The sequence below is a fragment of the Phocoena sinus genome, chromosome 18, assembly GCF_008692025.1.
Source record: "Phocoena sinus isolate mPhoSin1 chromosome 18, mPhoSin1.pri, whole genome shotgun sequence".
NCBI classification, from domain to species: domain Eukaryota; kingdom Metazoa; phylum Chordata; class Mammalia; order Artiodactyla; family Phocoenidae; genus Phocoena; species Phocoena sinus.
Genome location: NC_045780.1, coordinates 48,007,816 through 48,027,882, shown reverse-complemented (window position 1 = coordinate 48,027,882; position 20,067 = coordinate 48,007,816). Strand labels below are relative to the sequence as shown.

The following is a 20,067-nucleotide window of genomic DNA, read 5'->3' as shown; positions in this document are numbered from 1 at the left end:
ATCTGCCTGCCAATGCAAGGGACACGGGTTCGAGCCCTGGTCTGGGAAGATCCCACATGCCGCGGAGCAACTGGGCCCGTGAGCCACAACTACTGAGCCTGCGCGTCTGGAGCCTATGCTCCGCAACAAGAGAGGCCGCGATAGTGAGAGGCCCGCGCACCACGATGAAGAGTGGCCCCCGCTTGCCACAACTAGAGAAAGCCCTCGCACAGAAACGAAGACCCAACACAGCCAAAAATAAATAAGTAAATAAATTAAAAAAAAAAAAAGACAATGCTATACACTCTTAAACTTTAAAAAAATAAAAAATAAATAAATAAAATCAAATATGTATATGAAATGCATGAGGTAGTTCCATGTTGCTAAATATTGACATTATGGTACCATACTATGTACTTCCATTTTCTCCAGCATCTCGCAGCACTGAAAACAACAGCCTTGAGCTATAGGTTAACATTTCCTAGGTGCAGGGAAATTTTGTCAAAGTGTGGCTCACTGAGTTTCAGAGATCGACATCTGTGTCATTTTTCGACATATCTGGTTCCTGCCTGGAGCTCTCGTGAGCAGGGAATTGCTTAGACAGACATATACAACACAGATGTGCCTGTTCTGTCTTGCCTCGCTCTGGTAGTGGTTATTTTCTGAAAAACACAAGGGGAAACTACAAAATAAAGATACAGCCAGCGTTTATTAGTATCGTTATAATTATATTTATTTTTCTTAGATTAATGAGTTCAATAAAATTCTGAGCACTAGTCAATAGCAAATAATCAGGACAACATTACAGCTTTAGAATTATCCTAGCTTATGTAGCAGATGTTCCAAAATGCCTTCTTTAGAATTGGAAAATAAATTCCATAAAATGTGTGTTTGGTTACAGAGAATAGCTTCAGAGTAAGATCTGACATTTTCCAGTTTTTGTGTCAGTTTCTCTTCAGAGTCTCATATACTATTTTTCTATGTTTTTGTTTCAGTAGTTCTCTTACTATTTTTATGAAGTTTAGCAGAGAGTAAAATATCTTGTATGCTTTCCAAAATTGATCCGTACCATGATACATGATAGCAAGTAAATATTTTCCAGTATATTCTCGGAGTCATGGTTGTCACGGAACATGACCCATTTCTCATCTAACAAATGGGCACTAACTGGTGAGCCCTTGCTTCCTGGCATCGTTGTGCCCATTGGTATGATCTACAGTAATCAAGGTACTATATACCTCCCATTTACTACCTCATTATTTACCTTGCAAGTAGGACAACTTATTAACAGGCCCCTTTATTTCCTTCCTCGGCCCGTTGTGATCATTTTTTATGTTAATCACCACAATAAGCCCCTCACACTTAAAAAGTAAACCCTTTTTCAGCTGTAACTTAAACTAGTTTTACCTGTAGAATTTTGCATTATCTGATATAAGTGGAAAGTTACAACTTTTTCAGTTCATAAGTCTAAGTAAGCCACTGAACGGTTTATAGTGATCTTTCAGTGTCATGCTCTGTATTTTTTATTATGGTAAGCACTGAGACTAGAGTTATGCTTAATTGGCAGGAGTAAGCTGTCACACTTAGACTCTGCTTGTTAACACTACTTATTCCATACCTCAGCCAGTGGGTGGTTTATTTAGAGGGTCTCTGCATATTTGTAAGGTACAGGGTGCAGTGGTCATGTCTTATCTGGGCATGTTAGAATGCACTCAAAGAAGAGCTTGGAACTGTACCTTATTTAAGCATGTATATATAGATATAAATACATGAGACGTATGTATGTATATATACTCATATTATAAAATGATACCACCTAGAAACTGTTGTATTTAATATTTTGTAAACTAAATGAAATTAGTTGACTCATTATATAAACTTCTTGAATTTTTTTCCCTATGTTGTGCCATTTAAATAGGGGAAAAAGTCTTCATATTTATGAATTATTGACTGAACATGATGAGTATAAAAACCATTTATTTTCTTTCTTGCTTTCTTATTCTTTTACCAAAACTAAATAAATTTGAACTACCAGATTAAAATTTTAAAAAAATATTTAATTCTTTTTTATTTAAACTTTTGCCTTACCCAGGAATTATCCAATGTATTCCTTTCCGTTCACTTACTCATTTGATTAATGTACATTTATTATTCAGCCACAAGTTCAATGCACAGACAATGCCCGCAAGAAGTGCATAGTCAAGTGGATGAAGGAGACAACTATAGTAAGACGAGTGCTGTAATACAGATAAGTGTAGACTCACGGTGATATATCATAAAGGAGCACGAAGCTGGGGAGTTGGAAGGGGGTGGTTGTGACTTCAGGAGAAGGGCGTTTCTCAGAGGAAAGTGTTACTTGTATTATCCACATAAATGAGGAAGGAAAGGCAATTGAAAAAAAAGATGCAACGTCCTAGAAATATGAAAGAGCATATACTGCATCCTGGTAGATAGGGAGATTATACAAGTAGATAGGTTGGTATGGTTCAAGTGAAGGGTATTTATCAGAAATGGAAATGGGGTTCCAGGGGTATCCATGGATCTGGTCATCACAGCCCTGGTATGCCAAACTAAAGAGTTTGTATTTACCAAACACTATAGGGAGAGAGACTTGTAAGTAGATGGGAGTGACATGGTAATATTCAAATTTGTGGATGAAGGACTGAATATAGTGACAATAAAGGAAAAGAGAAAAGTTAGGAGGCTGTTTTGGGAAGCCAGGTAAGAATTCACAAAGGCCGTTGCAGAGGCAGTATGAATTGGACATCTGATGGACAGAACTCATTGCCCAAATGGATGTCAAGGATGAATGAAAAAATAGGCTAGTTCCCAGGTTCTTGTTTTGGCAATGTTGAGAAAGTTCTTCAGTGGAAGAATATATGAATTGAAAGACTGTACTGAGAATTTTACCCAGAAAACAAGGCAAAGTAAAAAAAAAAATTGACAAAAATAGAAAAGTTATGGGCATGAATTAAAGTATTCCAACATTTATCTAAAACAACTTCCATAAAATAGGAATAGATAGAGTACGATATTCAAAAAAGCAGTATTCAGAGGAAGATCTGAGAACTTTGGAGAATTAAGGGATGACATGAATCCTAGACTATAGACAAGTCAGTAAAAATAAATCCACATCTAGACACATCGCAGGGAAACTGTCAAGCATGAGTTATAAAGAAAATCTCAAAAGCTTTTCTACAAAGGAATTAAAGAATGACAGAGGGTGTCAACAACAACAAATGCTGGAAAGCAATGCCCGTAGTCTCTTCAAAGCACGGAGTGAGGGATCCTATAATTCTATTCTCAACAAAAGTCAATTCAACTGACAGTAAAATGAAAAAAAATTTCAAACATATATTGGCTAAATTTACCACCCACACAAATATGCTGAAAGAACTAAAGGATATGTTTTTGAAAGAAGAAAAGAACCTGAAAGGGAAGGTGAGCTTAGAACTGGTTTTTAAAATAGAGATAAATGTCTGCAGGAAGAGAGAAAGTTTAATTAACTCCTAACAGTGACACGAACCAGAATTTTGGACTATAATGAAAAAGAACTTGGGGAAGGCGGGAATGTTCACTGGGCTGAGTCCTTCTTGTGTTTGGGAGAAGATATACATGGAATGACTTTAGACTAGCAGAATTTTAAATGAAAAGACTATAAATAAATCTCAAGTGTAATGTGAAATTGTAGAATATGATATTATATACGGTTTTTATAGAGCAAAACTGCATTGGTGGTTGTTCATTGATATATACAGAGTAGAGTTACAGCATTAAAACATATACACTAGGACACTATGGAAGAGGGAAACAAAATAGGGGAAAAAACGGAAAGAGTCAACTCTTTCTGTGATATTTTACTTTTTTTAATGATCTGAAAGATATACTGTGAATGTTGAGATTTTTTAATCTTTTGGGAGAATAAATAGGTGATTATCATATATGTGTGTGGAATTTCATAAATAAAAATGGCATCAAAGAAAAGCCGTAGGGGCTTCCCTGGTGGCGCGGTGGTTGAGAGTCTGCCTGCCGATGCAGGGGACGCGGGTTCGTGCCCCGGTCCGGGAAGATCCCACATGCCGCGGAAGGGCTGGGCCCGTGAGCCATGGCCGCTGAGCCTGTGCTCCGCAACGGGAGAGGCCACAACAGTGAGAGGCCTGCGTACCGCAAAAAAAAAAAAAAAAAGCCGTAAATAATTTAACTCAAATTTTATAAGTAAGTGTATGAGAGCAACTGTTGGGTCATATGTGAGATGGCACTTCCTATTTTATCTTCCTTTTAAAAAATTTTTTTTCTTTCTTTTTTTTTAACATCTTTACTGGAGTGTAATTGCTTTACAATGGTGTGTTAGTTTCTGCTGTATAACAAAGTGAATCAGCTATATGTATACATATATCCCCATATCCCCTCCCTCTTGCGTCTCCCTCCCACCCTCCCAATTCCACCCCTCCAGGTGGTCACAACGCACTGAACTGATCTCCCTGTGCAATGCGGCTGCTTCCCACTAGCTATCTGTTTCACGTTTGGTAGTGTATATATGTCCATGCCACTCTCTTACTTTGTCCCAGCTTACCCTTCCCCCTCCCCGTGTCCTCAAGTCCATTCTCTACGTCTGCATCTTTATCCTTTATTCCTTTATTCATCAGAACCATTTTTTTTAAGATTCCTTATAGATGTGTTAGCATACGGTGTTTGTTTTTCTCTTTCTGCATTACTTCAGTCTGTATGACAGACTATTTGTAGTGAGGTCCATCCACCTCACTACAAATAACTCAGTTTTCTTTCTTTTTATGGCTAATATTCCATTGTCTATATGTGCCACATCTTCTTTATCCATTCATCTGTTCATGGGCGTTTAGGTTGCTTCCATGTCCTGCCTATTGTAAATAGTGCTGAAGTGAACATTGGGGTGCACGTGTCTTTTTGAATTATGGTTTTCTCTGGGTATATGCCCAGTAGTGGGATTGCTGGGTCGTATGGTAGTTCTACTTTTAGTTTTTTAAGGAACCTCCATACTGTTCTCCATAGTGGCTGTTATCAATTTACATTCCCACCAACAGTGCAAGAGGGTTCCCTTTTCTCCACACCCTCTCCAGCATTTATTGTTTGTAGATTTTTTTGATAGTGGCCATTCTGACCGGTGTGAGGTGATACCTCATTGTGGTTTTGATTTGCATTTCTCTAATATTGAGCATCCTTTCATGTGTTTGTTGGCAATCTGTATATCTTCTTTGCAGAAATGTCTATTTAGGCCCTCAGCCCATTTTTGGATTGGGTTGTTTCTTTTTTCGATATTGAGCTGCATGAGCGGCTTGTATATTTTGGAGATTAATCCTTTGTCAGTTGTTTCATTTGCAAATATTTTCTCCCATTCTGAGGGTTGTATTTTCATCGTTTATGGTTTCCTTTGCTGTGCAAAAGCTTTTAAGTTTTATTAGGGCCCATTTGTTTATTTTTGTTTTTATTTCTGTTTCTCTAGGAGGTGGGTCAAAAACGGATCTTACTGTGATTTTTATGTCAAAGATGGTTGGATGGGAGAGACAATGGGAGGAAACAGTTTTCAGGATTTGGAGTGGTTGAAGGAGAAAAATGGAATAACAGTACCGACTAGTTGCTTTGGTCCTTGACATCTTATTTAATTTATCGTGTGAATGGGGTAGACACAGAGGAAGAGCTCTGTTTTTAGCATACTAATGTGCATGGATTATAATGAGCCATCCGGGCTTCTCAGCTCTCTGCTTGGCCTCAGGGCCAGCTGATGCTTAGTGCTGAGGAGGTGACTTTGGCAGCTTTGGTGAAGGGAATCTGGGTAGATGATGTTCAGAATGCACACTGTTACAGCATTATACGTTTTAGAAGTCATCCACACATAAATGTCAGTAGTCTTTACCAAAAAGAAAAATCTATTTTTCTTTATTACTATATTCAAAGAAAACAATATCGAATATTTGTGTTTGTTTAACATCTAAGCATACTGACCTCAAGCATGATGCAATCTACCAGACATTGGCTTGGGAAAGTCTGAGACCTCACCCTCTACGATAGCCCTTATCTTCTTCTCCTCACAGAACCGAGATGGGCTTTCGTAAACAAGTTAGTGTAAACCCAGTTGAAAGTTAAGAAAGCTAAAAAGACAAGTGTATGCCTTTTACACCCTTTTCCAATATAGCATGTATTAATTAGCATATATTGTTTCACCTGGCCTGTCTCTAGGTAGAATTTTGAGTTTGACCTTGTTCTTGGAGTCATTTCTGGAGAGAGCGCCACCTGCCTCTATGGGCTCCTTCCCTGACCATGTCTCTAGGTAGAATTATGAGTTTGACCTTGTTCTTGGAGTCATTTCTGGAGAGAGCGCCACCTGCCTGTATGGGCTCCTTCCCTGACCATGTGCTCAGGAAGGGGTCTGTGCAAATGAGCCCCAAAGTAGTGGTTGTACCCGAAGCCAAAGGAAGTTATGATTCCATTTCCAGATGGTGGGGATCTCAGAGGCTAGGTAATTTATCATCCCCAAGGGGGGCTTTTTGGCAAAGCATCAAAATAACATCTCTTTAAAAACAAACAAAGCCCCCAAACAGAGAATGCATGCTTCTTAGGGGTTATGGGGAACTAATAGAATTGTCCTTTCTTCTAAAAGCATATCAAACATAGAATTGATATGGAAAACACCTTTAATCCAGTTTTGCAGAGCAAATATTTCTCTTTGGAGCTTGCATAAAATGAGGATGTGAGCAAACACATCCTTCAGCCTAGGTTGAAACAGAGGAAGAAATCGTAACAATACTTGCTTTTTGGCCCAAAGATATTTACAGGTCATTTTCGAGTAGTTATTCATCCCAGGTTAGGATGAAGCCAAACAATGCACTGCAAAGAGAAGAGTTAGCACTGACTTTTGCCCTCGTAAAAAAAATTATTTTTCGGGATTTTAACACAGTAGACCCTGGCATTGACAGGTAGAACATCTAAGATGTTGGCTTTTCACAAGTGTCCCTACAAGTCTGTTATGTAGTACCTATATTTTGCTGAGTCATAAGTTAAAACTTTTTCTAACAAGTCACGTCAACATGGGAGTCAGTTCTTGCCTGAGCCTCCAAACTACAGGACTCATTTCAGCGATGCTTTGTGCTCTCTACCTGTGGCCCACACAGTAACGCTAGTGAGTTGCTGCGGGGAGAGGCGTGTGTGTGGGTATGTGGGTAAATTGCTAAATGAGAAAGAAAACTTTAATAAAATTTTTAAAAATATGATGGGAAGGTGTGCACAAGAGGTATATAACTCCGGATGGAAATGTATTACAGGGTATGTGGAGAAGTGTGCCCATTCCCAAAGCCAAGGGTGGAGAGAGTTTTAAGAAGAGGATGGAAGTGAAAGTGAAGAGGCGTAACCAATCGTCTTGAAAGCTGTAGAGAGACCCAACAGCGTGTGTCAGTAAATTACAAATTTGAGGATTTTTACTAGTCTTGGAACAAATCTTCAAGAATTCCAAAGGTCTACTGTATGTCTAATAGGATGAATTAAATCACTGTTACATATCATGACTTACCGCACGCGGGCCTCTCACTGTTGTGGCCTCTCCCGTTGCGGAACACAGGCTCCGGACGCGCAGGCTCAGCAGCCATGGCTCACGGGCCCAGCTGCTCCGCGGCATGTGGGATCTTCCCGGACCGGGGCACGAACCCGTGTCCCCTGCATCAGCAGGCGGACTCTCAACCACTGAGCCACCAGGGAAGCCCCATGACTTACTTTTAATCTGGCAGGTTTAAGTATATTGTAAAATGAGGCACGGAAAGCAAACCATTTAAAGAGGGGTAAGAAGCAATAGCAACATTGATTCGAAACATGCCATGGTACTTTTATGTGCCCACTTTTTTAACCTTTTTACTTTGAAACTAGCAAAAAATCTTTCTTTGTAAGTGTAAGTCATTTCCATGCCAACTAACTATACAGAGCTTAGTTGATATAGAAACAGAACTCTTAAGTTCAAGGTAGATTTTCTGCCATTTCTGAAGTATTTCTTTTCTTATATCTAAGCACCTTATATTTAAATTGAGGATTATGATTTAGTGGTATTAAAATCATTATATCAGATCTCGATCTGTTTCTTGCAAGATTCAATTGTACCCAGGTGACGAACCAGAAAACACAGAGCAGAGAGACCAACTAAGTGAAAGAAGAAAAGTGAATTAAAATGCCACAGATTAATGCCTAAAATCATCTTCTTTGTGCCTTACAGATGAAACTGAGTTTGATGATCTCATTATGCACCATATGTACTCACCACAAATTCACTTTATTATTAAGTATTCTAAATCATCTCTGACTAAAGTAGATTCAGTTTTGAATAAATCAATTGGAGCTGGTTAGGTTGGGTTTCGAGCAGTTGTAATGAATTGAGAAAATGGAAAGGTAGTGGGAAATAGTGGTATAGTGATATCTCAGAGGACTCCTAGAGTTCAGGGCTCTTGGCTGACTCTGGAGAGTTACATAAGGTTAGTGTAAGTAAAACCCCACTTATTAATGGAAAATTTTATGAATTCTTTTTAATCACAAAAGCTTTTTATGAACACAAGACAACTGTAAACCTCTATTCATTTTCTTGTTATAAATAAGAAAAGTAGTTTTAGTCATGATTCTTTAGAAAATGAAACCCTAGTTGCTGTTGTGATGATCTCAACAAGCATTAATTTTAAGCTGTATTTTACAGCATTGAATTCCTTTTTTGCAGTTTCCAAGCAGTAACTCATATTATAGAAATGATAGGTATGTTGATGTATTTAAAATATTTTCCTGGGAGGAAAGAAAAGCCTGTTAAATGTAATTTAGCTTAAAAAGTGAAGAAAAACTAAGAACATTTTCATTCCCATGTTACCCTGTGACCTATACAAACCAAAAAATATATAGAATTATCTAAGACTTCATAGAGGAATAGAAATTTAATGATTGTGACTTTCCCCCCACAAATGTTAATATTAGAATATAAGCCAGAATGTAATTTTTAAAATAAAATGTGAAATATACACTTTTATCATTATACTGCTGAATCTTTTGCCAGCTGGGAACCACTGTGATCATTTCAAGTAGAGATCTGCATTTATTACCATCATCTTCATCAGTAAATGTTACTTTTGACTGTGTACAAGGGAATGTAATCAATGTGGTCTCTCCTTTCAAGGAGTAGATGGAATAAAAAGGGATGTAAAATAAGTACATGCTTAAGTATAATTCAAAATGGGAAGTGCAAGAGTGCCATGAAAATATTTAAGTACAAAATATAGGTATTTTTTAAAAAGGAAAGTTTATATTTTTTTAGAAAATGAAAAGAAGGTTGATGAAGGAAGGTTTTTTGTTGACTGAATTGTGGTTAGAAGGGAATACCCATATGTAGCTGGATTCAGGGGCCTTGCAGATAAGACACATAAGTGTTCCAAATGAAAAATGAAATTGTAGAATGGTTAGTGGGCGCTGCTGTACCTTATTTGTTGACGTGGTGGGGAAAATTCAAGGCTTTCAAATGAGTGATTTGAGGAAAGTCCTGCATTCGTTTAATTACTAGAGAAATACTATAGAAGACAAATTTATGTAGCAGTACTTTGAGGGAGATATTGAGTTTATTATGAAAAGAAAGGAAGGGGCTCGAGAAAAATTGTGGGGTAAAAGCAATAGCAATTAGCAGCTGGTTGAATGAAGGGACACACATGAAATGATGAGAGCTCTGAACCTGGGTGACCAGGAGAATGATGGGTCTTTCCATTGAGACTTGAAAGAGGTATAGGACCGGAGTTTGAAATGACTTTCCGACAGTCAGGTGAAGTAGGATGCTGGAAATATAAATGTAAATAAACTGGGGTTTAGGGCAGAGGTTAGAGACAGGAACATGAATTTGGTGTTCATCTCCACTGAGATAGTAATTGAAATTGTGGAATTGTCTGGAATTACTGAGAAGGTCACCAATAAAGAGAGGCAGAAATAAGAAGGTAGGTAGTGGAGTCTGAAGGGGTAACTAACATTTAGGTATATGCAGAGAGAGGAGATGAAGAAGGTAAGAGGGAGAGAGACCCAAGAGAATTAAACAGTCTACAGCAGAGTCAGCAAATGCTTTCTCCAAAAGGCCAGGCGGTATTTTATGGCGAGCCATATGGTTTCTGTGACAACTACTCAACTGTGCCGTCTGAGCCCTAAAACGGCCAGAGACAAAATCATGAGCATGCTGGAATAAAACTTTATTTATAAAAGCAGGTGGAGGGCTTCCCTGGTGGCGCAGTGGTTGAGAGTCTGCCTGCCGATGCAAGGGACACGGGTTCGTGCCCCAGTCCAGGAAGATCCCACATGCCGTGAAGCGGCTGGGCCCGTGAGTCATGGCCGCTGGGCCTGCGCGTCCACAACGGGAGAGGCCACAATAGTGAGGGCCCGCGTATAGCAAAAAAAAAAAAAAATCAGGTGGCAAGCCTCAGTGTGCCCACTCCTGAAATCAAGGCAGGAGAGAGATTCAAGAAGAGGCCGCAAGTGAAAAATGAAGAGAGATAACCAACAGTCTTGAAAGGTGCAGAGAGGTCCGATGGCATTATCACTGAGAAGGAGACCTTGCACTAGGGGATTATAAGAACATTATGAGGTTATTTTTTAATATAATGGGGGCAGAAGCCATAACACTGACACATGTGCAGAGAGGAATTGGGAAAAAAAATAAGTTGCGTATTGTATCTGCAGAGTACCAACATCCCAGGATTTGCATAATTGATTGGATTTTTAAATCTCCATTGGGGGTTATCTAAACAATCACAGTTACTACTATGTAGAGGTATAGTTACATTAGCAGTAACAAAAGTAAAGAAAGTAAGAAGCAGAGCGTAGTGGAAACATCAGTAAGTAGAGTGGGACCCAGGAGAGCTGGTTCTAATCTTGGAGTCCACCATCCTTTGAGTCAAGCTTTATTTACTTATGTGTTTTTCTCTCATCATCTATCTTGATATGCTAGAAAAATCAAGTATGTATTTGAGCAACTGATACTCTGAAACCAAATGAGGTCAGAACATCAGTTGTACAAATGTATTATGAAAAGCGTGCTTCATAGCCCTGCAGGTAATAAAGTTCTACCTAAGTTTTAATTGACTGTGTGTGGCCAGCATGAGGTGACCAAAGAGAGAAAAGCTAGTGTAGTTTTTAGGGAATATTAATATCTCTGATGATTCTCCGGCATGTATCTCCATCTGGATCTCCCCCTGTGTTTGTATAGCCAGGGTGATCCTGATCAAATGACGTAACTTAGATCCTGTCATCCTTTTACTTAATCTTTCCCAGTGGCTTCCTTTCCCACCCAGAACAAAACTCAAAATCCTTCCACTGGCCATCAAGGCTTTCGTGCCCACCCTCCTCTGTCTGGCCTCATGCACTTTGCCCTCCGTGTCTCAGCTCCAGCTATAACCTCCTTGCAGGTCCTCAGGCACGTAAAACCTGCTCCCACCTCAGAGCCTTTGCACCTATTGTTTGTTCTGCCTGGAATATCCTACCCCATCCACCGAAATAAATAAGCGACATCTACAAGCGTCCCTCAGCTCCCCCAGGTCCTGGCTCAGGTGTCGCCTTCTCGGTGAGACCTTCCTGGCCCCCCTGTCTGAAATTGTCAGCCTGCCTCTCAGCGACCCCTACCCTCCCTTCCCTGTTTTATTTTCTCCATGGCACTGTCTAACAGAGGATGTGGTTTTCTTATCTATTTATTTTTGTTACCTGTCTCCCCCGCCCCGGCCCCAGAACGAAACCAGGAATTTTTATCTACCTTATTCTCTCCTTTCTCCCCAACACTCAGAAGAGTGCTTGGTACCTCATAGGTACCCAATAAATATCTGTTGACTGAATACAAATCTTCCTTGACTTAAGATGGGGTTACATCCCGATAAACCCACCATAAGCTGAAGATATCTTAAGTCAAAAATGCATTTAATGCACCTTACCTACTGGTCATCATAGCTTAACCTTGCCTACCTTAAACGTGCTGAGAGCACCTACGTTAGCCTTCAGTTGGGCAGAATCATCTAACACAAAGCCTACTTTATAATAAAGTGTTGGATATCTCATGTAGTTCGTTGAATACTGTACTGAAAGTGAAAACCAGGATGGTCGTAAGTGTATCGGTTGTGAACAGTTGTGATTGGGTGGCTGACTGGGGGCTGGGGCTCACTGCCCTGCACAGCATCATGAGAGAGTCTGGTAGGGCATATTGCTAGCCCGGGAAAAGAGCAGAATTCAAAGTGCAGTTTCTAATGAATGCATATCGCTCTTACTCCATTGTAAAGTTGAAAAATCGTAACTCAAACCATCTTAAGTATGGAATGTTTGGATTAAAAGAAGTAGTGGTTTTAGGTATTATATATTTAGGTATATATATTCTCTAGTAGTATTTTCAGCTTAGGTACATTTAAAAAGAAAAATGCTTGATTTGAATAAGTCCAGGGGAAGATGAGGGCTTTGTAAATAGTATTGTATCGATATAAGGGAAGGCTGAAGTAGTAGTACTAAACTTACTGCCAGGATGAAACAGAATGATGACTGACTCCTAAGTGCAGGGCAGGGTACTAAACACTTTGCATATATTATCTCCTTTACTCCTCACAGCGGCAATGGCAGGGGAAGAAAACTGAGCATTAGTGGTGGGAAATCAATTGCCCAAGGCCAGATGGCTGTAAATGATGAGTGGCGGGGCCAAGAGTCTCACCCATGTTCTCTGAAGCCAGAGCCATGTTTTTATTCTAAAAACCCTCTATGACTGTCATTTTTGGAGCACTCCTACATTGAAAGTGCTGAAGGAGACTCTCCTACTCTGGGATGCTAGGAATTCTCCCCCCCATACATTCATTTTCCATTTCCCCCCCCCTCATCCTCCCACTGCCCTTGTTTCTAGGGAAGCAGCGGCCCTCCTGGAAACCAAGGTTTCTGTAACTGGGGCACGCTTCAGCCTTGGCAGGGCGAGCAATGAGGACATCTGCAGGTAGCAGGCAGCCTGACAGTGGCCAACAGGGGAAGAGAAAGGCTGGCAGCACGGCAGCTGCCCATCTGACTGCCTCACCCCGCTTCCATCCACGTGCACCCCTCTCCCCTCCAGCCCTGATGGGCGGAGGTGAAGGCAATTGAATGCATTCCTTCTGGTTAGGAAATGTTCGTCTGTAAATTTCCATGTGTGTTCAAAGATGATTGTATTATACATAGTAAATATGGTGACTTAACGGGAAAGCTTCCTTTCCTTTAAGAATAGCTGAATGGACCAGTTCCTTTCCAGAGAAGTTAGAAGAGCACCTCGCCTGAGGTGACGGAGGTGAGAATGGATGCTGATGCCACTGCGTCTGTGTCAGTCCACTGTTATGTGGGGGGAAAGTAAAGTTTACATGTTTCATGGGAGTTCTAGAAAGGCAAACATAGGGAGTGTAGCTTTGGGTGATCATGTACCTGGGAGTTCTGGCCATCTGAGCCTCCTGTGAACTATGAACTTGGGTAGAAAAGCTTTGTTCACCAGAGCAATAATACCAACTCATGGCCCCTTTCCCATAGAAGCCTGTATGAGGCACGGTCAAGGTTCAAAGAAGACACTTTTAAAGACAAAATACCTGTAAATCCATTTTGCACATTTTGGATTAAGACGTAAATAATGTAAAATCACATGTGGCATTTATTTTCCTTTATTGTATTAATAGCCCACTTAAATATATGCCACTGGAGGCCAGATTACCTCTTGGGAGGGAAAGAGAGAGGAGTGTGATAGGCTGACTATAATTGTAGCAGAAGTCTTTCCACATCGTTGCCAGGAAATCACTGGAAGGAACTGGGAGAGTAGCTGGTATTGAAACCGTGCACCTCAGGTTGGGACTTGAACCCACATGCCGGGACTCGAACCCATGTGGCCGGGACTCGAACCCGGCCAAAACCCACAGTCTTCCAACTGAGATCACACACCTGGTTTCAGGACTTAATGAAGCAGGTTCTTGAAGTCTCATCGCAGAAAGAATTCAGCGAGAGACAAAGTGATGGGTAAGAAGTGGATTTATTTAGAGAGAAACACACTCCACAGACAGTGTGGGCCTTCGCAGAAGGTGAGAAAGGCACCAGGGTATGGGGGTTGTCAGTTTTTATGGGGGAGGGTAATTTCATAGGCTAATGAGTTTCCCATTAGCTGGGAGGAGTTTCCCAGCTATTTTGGGAAGGGGCAGGGATTTCCAGGAATTGAGCCACCGCCCACTTTTTGATGCTTGTGGATCCTTGGAACTGTCATGGCACCCGTGGGTGTGTCATTTAGCTTGCTGATGTGTTACAGTGAGTGTATAGTGAGGCTCAAGGTCTAGTGGACGTCGACTTGTCCACCATCTTGGACCCATTTTGTTCTAATCAGTTTATGTCATGTCCTCGGCGTGTGTCATTCTTTCAAATGCTGTGCCCTGCCCCCCTTCCCTCCTGTTTCACTACATTGATTTTGTATTGCTGTGTAACAAATCACTCCCAAATTTAGCAGATTAAAATAGCAACTATTTTATTTGCTCACAGTTCTGTGAGTCAAAAATTTGGAATGGGTTTAGCCGGGCTGTTCTCACGCGAGTCACTCCTATGAACGTGGTCATCTGGTGTCTGGAATGTGTTCAAGTCATCGAGCCAAGGCCAGAGTCACCGTGGGAAGGAGGCCCACGAGAGCCTGGCTACAGGGAGACACGACTCATTGGGATGATCTTTACAGTAACGTTGACTATAGGTGGGTGTTTGAAAGGGTAGATAGGTTCAACTTCAGGTATTGGGGGTTCTGCAGTTATCTTCCAGAGTTTGTGTGACATGGAGTGAAGTTCACACCGCGTTCCCCAGTACCTCCACCTCGGGGATGACACTTCCACCAGCAATGAGCTGGAGTACCCACCCGTGTCTGATCCCTTTTTCATTTAAGAGGAATAAAGTCTCAAATGTAAATTCTTTTCAGGTGCTTATAGTTCTCCGGCTGCTCTCTTACTTCGGGAAGTAGGTACGTTTTTGGTTCTGGTGCCCAGGTAACTTATCCATTTTCTCTGCATGGGCACCCCAAAGAATTGGTGTTCCCTAAATGAGCTGAGAAACTCAAAGACTATTGGAGGTTAACTAGGATAAATGTCCCTACCCCACATTTAATAAAAATAGAGTGGAATTATGCGAGTATGTAGGTAAGCTAATCATCTGACCTAATCAGCAATGCACGTTTTTTTTTTTTTTTTTTTTTTTTTGCGGTACGCGGGCCTCTCACTGTTGTGGCCTCTCTCATTGCGGAGCACAGGCTCCGGACGCGCAGGCTCAGCGGCCATGGCTCACGGGCCCAGCCGCTCTGCAGCATGTGGGATCTTCCTGGACCGGGGCACGAACCCGTGTACCCTGCATCGTCAGGCAGACCCTCAACCACTGCGCCCCCAGGGAAACCCAGCAATGCACATTTTAAGAAGCTTTTCTAATTACTTCCTCGACTTGGCTGAAGGCACGGTAAAAAGAGTTTCCCAGCATGATGGCAGCAGATGTATTTCATAATATTTATTGAAACTATTGGAAAGAAATCCTCAATTATAATGTTCCTGAAAAGTACATCGAAAAAGACATCATATTTAACATATTTTAAACTCTCATTAAGATAGCAACATAATTTAGATGATCAACTCTCACACCAGTTATTTGGAATCTCATACAGCGAGACTAACTTTCACAGCCAAATTGCTTATTGGTTAACCGCCTGTGTCTTCCTTGAGTTGTATTACTTACCTGTGAGAGCTCTAGTTGTCTTGCTAAAGATGGGACCAAAATATTCTCTTTTCTCTGGCTATCTGTTAATTTGATATCTTGGCAAAGGAGTCTTCGTGCATGGTGTTTCAGGAACTTGAAATGTTAACTTGTTGATGTTTACAGGTGTATGTAACACCACACAGTATGAGATTTGGCAGCCTAGATAGGTCTATTACTCATTTTCTTGGTTGAATTTGAGCAGTTGTGAACGATTGTTAAATGAATCATTTTACAGTGAGATGGGCCCAGAGGAAACCTATCGATGAATTCCTGGTTGAAATGCCTGTATCATCTCTGTTTCTTGGGCTACTTGAGTGCTGGTTGTTCAGCTTTACCTTCCATTCTGTGAGCTGCCCAGTATCTTTCCAGTACATTCGTTTAATATAAGTTAGCCTGAGCCAGTTTCTGTTGCCTGTAGCCAAAATAAATCTTAAATGGTCTGATGCCTTCAGTGCCTTTGGAATGACTGAATACTTAAGTAGCTCTGTATTGCATAATTGTGGGACTGGTTACTTTCCTCTACAAAGAGTTTCTCCAACATCCCTCTCCTAAGAAATCTCTAGAGATCAGATGGAAAAGAAAGTCTTTGTCCCACCATGTGATAAAAAGACAACATTCAAGGACTCTTAATGAGCGTCACTGCATAATTCATTCCTGGCGTTGGAGTGAGTGAGTGCTGTATTGGTGGAAGTTATGAGTGCCGAGTCACATAGCAGTGAATTGTTTTATTTGAGGATAGAGCCAGAAAAGATGGATAATCGAATGTGTGATTTAATTTCGTCGCTAGTGGCTTTGAAACTGGAACATAGTTATGCAATTGAAAGTCATCAGATGTAACACCGTTATGTCCAAACTCTTAAATCTCTAGGTCAAAGTGTCTCAGCCTGGTGCTATTGACGTTTTAGACTGGTTCATTCTTTGTCATGGGGCACTGACTGTCCTGTGTTTTGTAGGATGTCTAGCAGCATCCTTGGCTTCTGCCTTCTGGGTGCCAGTAGCATCCCCCTTCCTTCAAGTTATGACAAATCAGTGTGTCTCTAGGCATTGCCAGATGTCTTTTGCGGGGTGGTGGGGGGGGCAAATTTGTCATCAGCAAAGGACCACTGCTTTAGATTAGTTTCATTATTTTCTCTTTAATTTAGCCAACATTTACCAAACACTTCTACTATTCAAAGTACATTTTCGTGTTTATACTTACAGGCAGAATGTATGTCAAGTACACTCACACCCTAGGTTCAACAGATATTCGCTCCTTCCTAACCAAGTTTAGTTAGAAATATATCAGAACTCTCTAGGTATAGTTTTTCTATTCATATGGTAAGTATTAGGTAGAATCATGAGAAATTGTCTTTCGTGGTTTAAAAAATGGGAGAATATCAGCATTTCCCTGTGGCTCTACCTAATGTATGATGTACGGTAACAACAAGAAAAAAAAATGATTTGAGAAAAAAAATGAAACTGTAAATGTACCCAAATGTCATTGTAACCACGGTTTTAAGTGTATTTTGCTTTTCTTTACAGCTAGTGGTGGTTTCAGAAATCTTTTGTAGGCAGCTTGGAAGAGCAGGCTGAGGGAGCCGGCTGAGGGTTGAAGTCATATATTTTAGCAATGCAATTATGTAGCTAGCGCAGTACTTTTCATTTAGAAGGTGTGCTTCCTCCATGCCTGAGATGAGAGGGCTGATGGAAATCCTAGGCGGTGGTTGCTGAAGCTGTTCATAAAGAGAAGGAGGTGGGAATGAAATCTATTTTTTAAAATATACATTAGTATATTAAATGTTGATGGCGATCCTCTCATTTAAAAGGATCCGATGGTCCCCATCAACAGGAGTCAGAACATCAGGCTATGTCCTGCTTTGGCCAGTTTGCAGCGGAAGGAGGATCTTATCTAGAAATGCATTTTTGGAAAATGAGATCGGCATAGAGATGAAGGGCACTTTCTAGCACATGTAGACACAGTTAAAATGCTACTACTTCAGTCATCTTCCTGCACTCAGATCTCCACTTAGAGCAACAACGAGCTGTGAACAAGGATTCACTGTAGTATGAAGAATACCTAAACCTTTATGTTAGTCTTGTAAACCTTGTCGTTCTTTAAGCTTCTGATGGGAGCCCTAAGCAAATAAAACCTTCTCTCCCTCCTGCTCTCCACCTTCCAGGGAAAGTGCTGATGTGCAACGAAATGGCCAGAGCTCTGGTTGCAGAAGCAAGAAGCAGCCAGAGGGTAGAACAGGAACTCGTGAGCTACCTAATCAGCTTCTCAGAAGTTGGTAATATTGTAGATTTTACAGTTTCTATTCCATAATCATCCCCTCAAACTACTGAGAGCTGATGGAGGTTTTATAAATCAGACGAACAAGGGATAAGAGTCAGTGTGTGCTCAGTCCATAAAATACGTCGCTTTCACTAATTCCTGGGATTTCTGGAGAATTCCATGTGTGTGACATACACAGAGGAGACATTCCATGCTTGATGTTGGTCCAGGACAAGGTTAACTTTCTGCACACTAATTTTAATTCATTATATATGCCTTTTTTTCCCAGCACAAATGGACCCCCGAGGCCTATCTCCCAGACAAAGTAAAAGTGACAGTGATGATGATGACCTGCCAAATGTGACCTTAGATAGCGTTAATGAAACTGGATCTACGGCCCTTTCCATAGCCAGAGCAGTACAAGAGTAAGTATCACATTCTCAGGATGAAATAAGAATTGCCAAGGTGTTCAATGGATAATGGAAACAGCAGCATCTCCTGTTCCCCAGACCTGTCATTCTAGCTCTGAACGGGCACATGTGTCAGCATCTTTCCATTCAGCCTTGTGTTCTTTGGGAGGAGATTAGGGGAAACATGGAGTGTTCTGCGTAGTTGAAAATTTGTATTTTGAATAGAAATGAGACTTCATTTTTAATACTTCCCGCCCCTTCTCCTTAACTCTGAAAAAAAAAACATTGTTCTTTTCGAGTGTCACTGTCTAATTATCATCGTTGTTTTCATTATTCATATAGAACAGTCAAGAGAGGTAAAATATGACAGGCAGTATTATCTGTGTTGATAGGAAAGTACAGAACAGCTTTTTGAAATTTAAAATTTGGAAGATACTATGTTACCCCTTTGAAACATTCAAATCATATGTAATTTTTAAAGGGATCGTTTCTCCTTTAACTGTAACACAGGGTTAGAGTTTAGCCCTTTTTCATTGAAAATAGCTGCTTCTTCATCATTGTCAATTCTGTGTCTAGAATTGCACGTATGACTAGTCCATGTGTATTTTTTCTCTAGCATAATTTTTAATAACATAATTTTAAAGAAGAGGAAGATTTAAATTAAGCCCCTGTTACTGCCAACACAAAAGTTAATTAACACTTTACTTAAAATGATCTTAGTTACCTCCCATATATTAATTCTTTTTTCCCAGGTATTGACTAAATATCTACTCTGTTTCATGAATTAGGCCTTGAAATTAAAAAAAAAAAAATTAGTAGGGCATTTTAGAATTTAAAGCCTATGTGTGTGTATATGTGAGGGTGTATAAAATGAATCTCTATGATAAATAGGTACTAGGTATATTATATATTAGAGGAAACAGGATATGGAAAATCTAATGAAATTGCAGTCAGAAAGATTTGGATTCAAGTTCACATTCAGTCACTTAATAGCCATGTGACATCTGGCAAGTTAACTAACCACTCTGAGACATTTCTTCATCTGTAGTAAGAAAGAATACGTACTTTATAGGACCATTGTGAGGGTGTGATATAGTTACAAGGCATGAAAATTGAATTGCAAAGTTTTGACAGATGAGAGCCTCAAGGGTGAAATTAATATTATTATTAGTGGTAGTAGTAACAATAATGGTAATAGTGTGTAGTATAAGTACATGGCAACTAGTAAATATAAATATTGCAAGTGTCATGCTGATTTTACAAATGAAGATACCGAGGATGATAGAGGTTCAGTGTCTTCTCCAGAGTCATATGATAAGTGGTGACGAGACAAAGTTTAGGACTTCTAACTCCCCAAACATAGCTTTTTCTCAAGAGTGCCTGTAATGTCTGTTACCAGTCATATTCTTCCACTTGAACATGTATAAAAACACTTTTTTCTCTCATTTGTTCCAGTAACTGGTTGTAGTAACTTAGTTTCTCCAAAGCGTTGGATCAGAAGGATGGCTGAAATCATATTTAAGTGCTAGCATGCCCGGTCACTTCATCACTAGTTCGGTGATCAGTGCAGTGATTGTGGTTTTGTGGGAGCTAAATCTTAAGATCAAGGATGCCATGTTCTCACCTGCAAAATTAGACTAAATGATGACAAAGTTCAAT

General features: G+C 40.3%; 1 protein-coding gene across 7 annotated transcripts in view; it reads left to right on the top strand.

Annotated features, from left to right (window-relative positions):
- Nucleotides 1-20,067, top strand: part of KLF12 (Kruppel like factor 12) — a 443,387-nt gene that overhangs the window by 306,464 nt on the left and 116,856 nt on the right. For all 7 annotated transcript variants that reach the window (XM_032610840.1, XM_032610842.1, XM_032610838.1 and 4 more), the window contains one exon: nt 18,288-18,423. In XM_032610840.1, the coding sequence (XP_032466731.1) occupies nt 18,288-18,423 (136 nt within the window). The remainder of the gene's footprint in view (nt 1-18,287; nt 18,424-20,067) is intronic.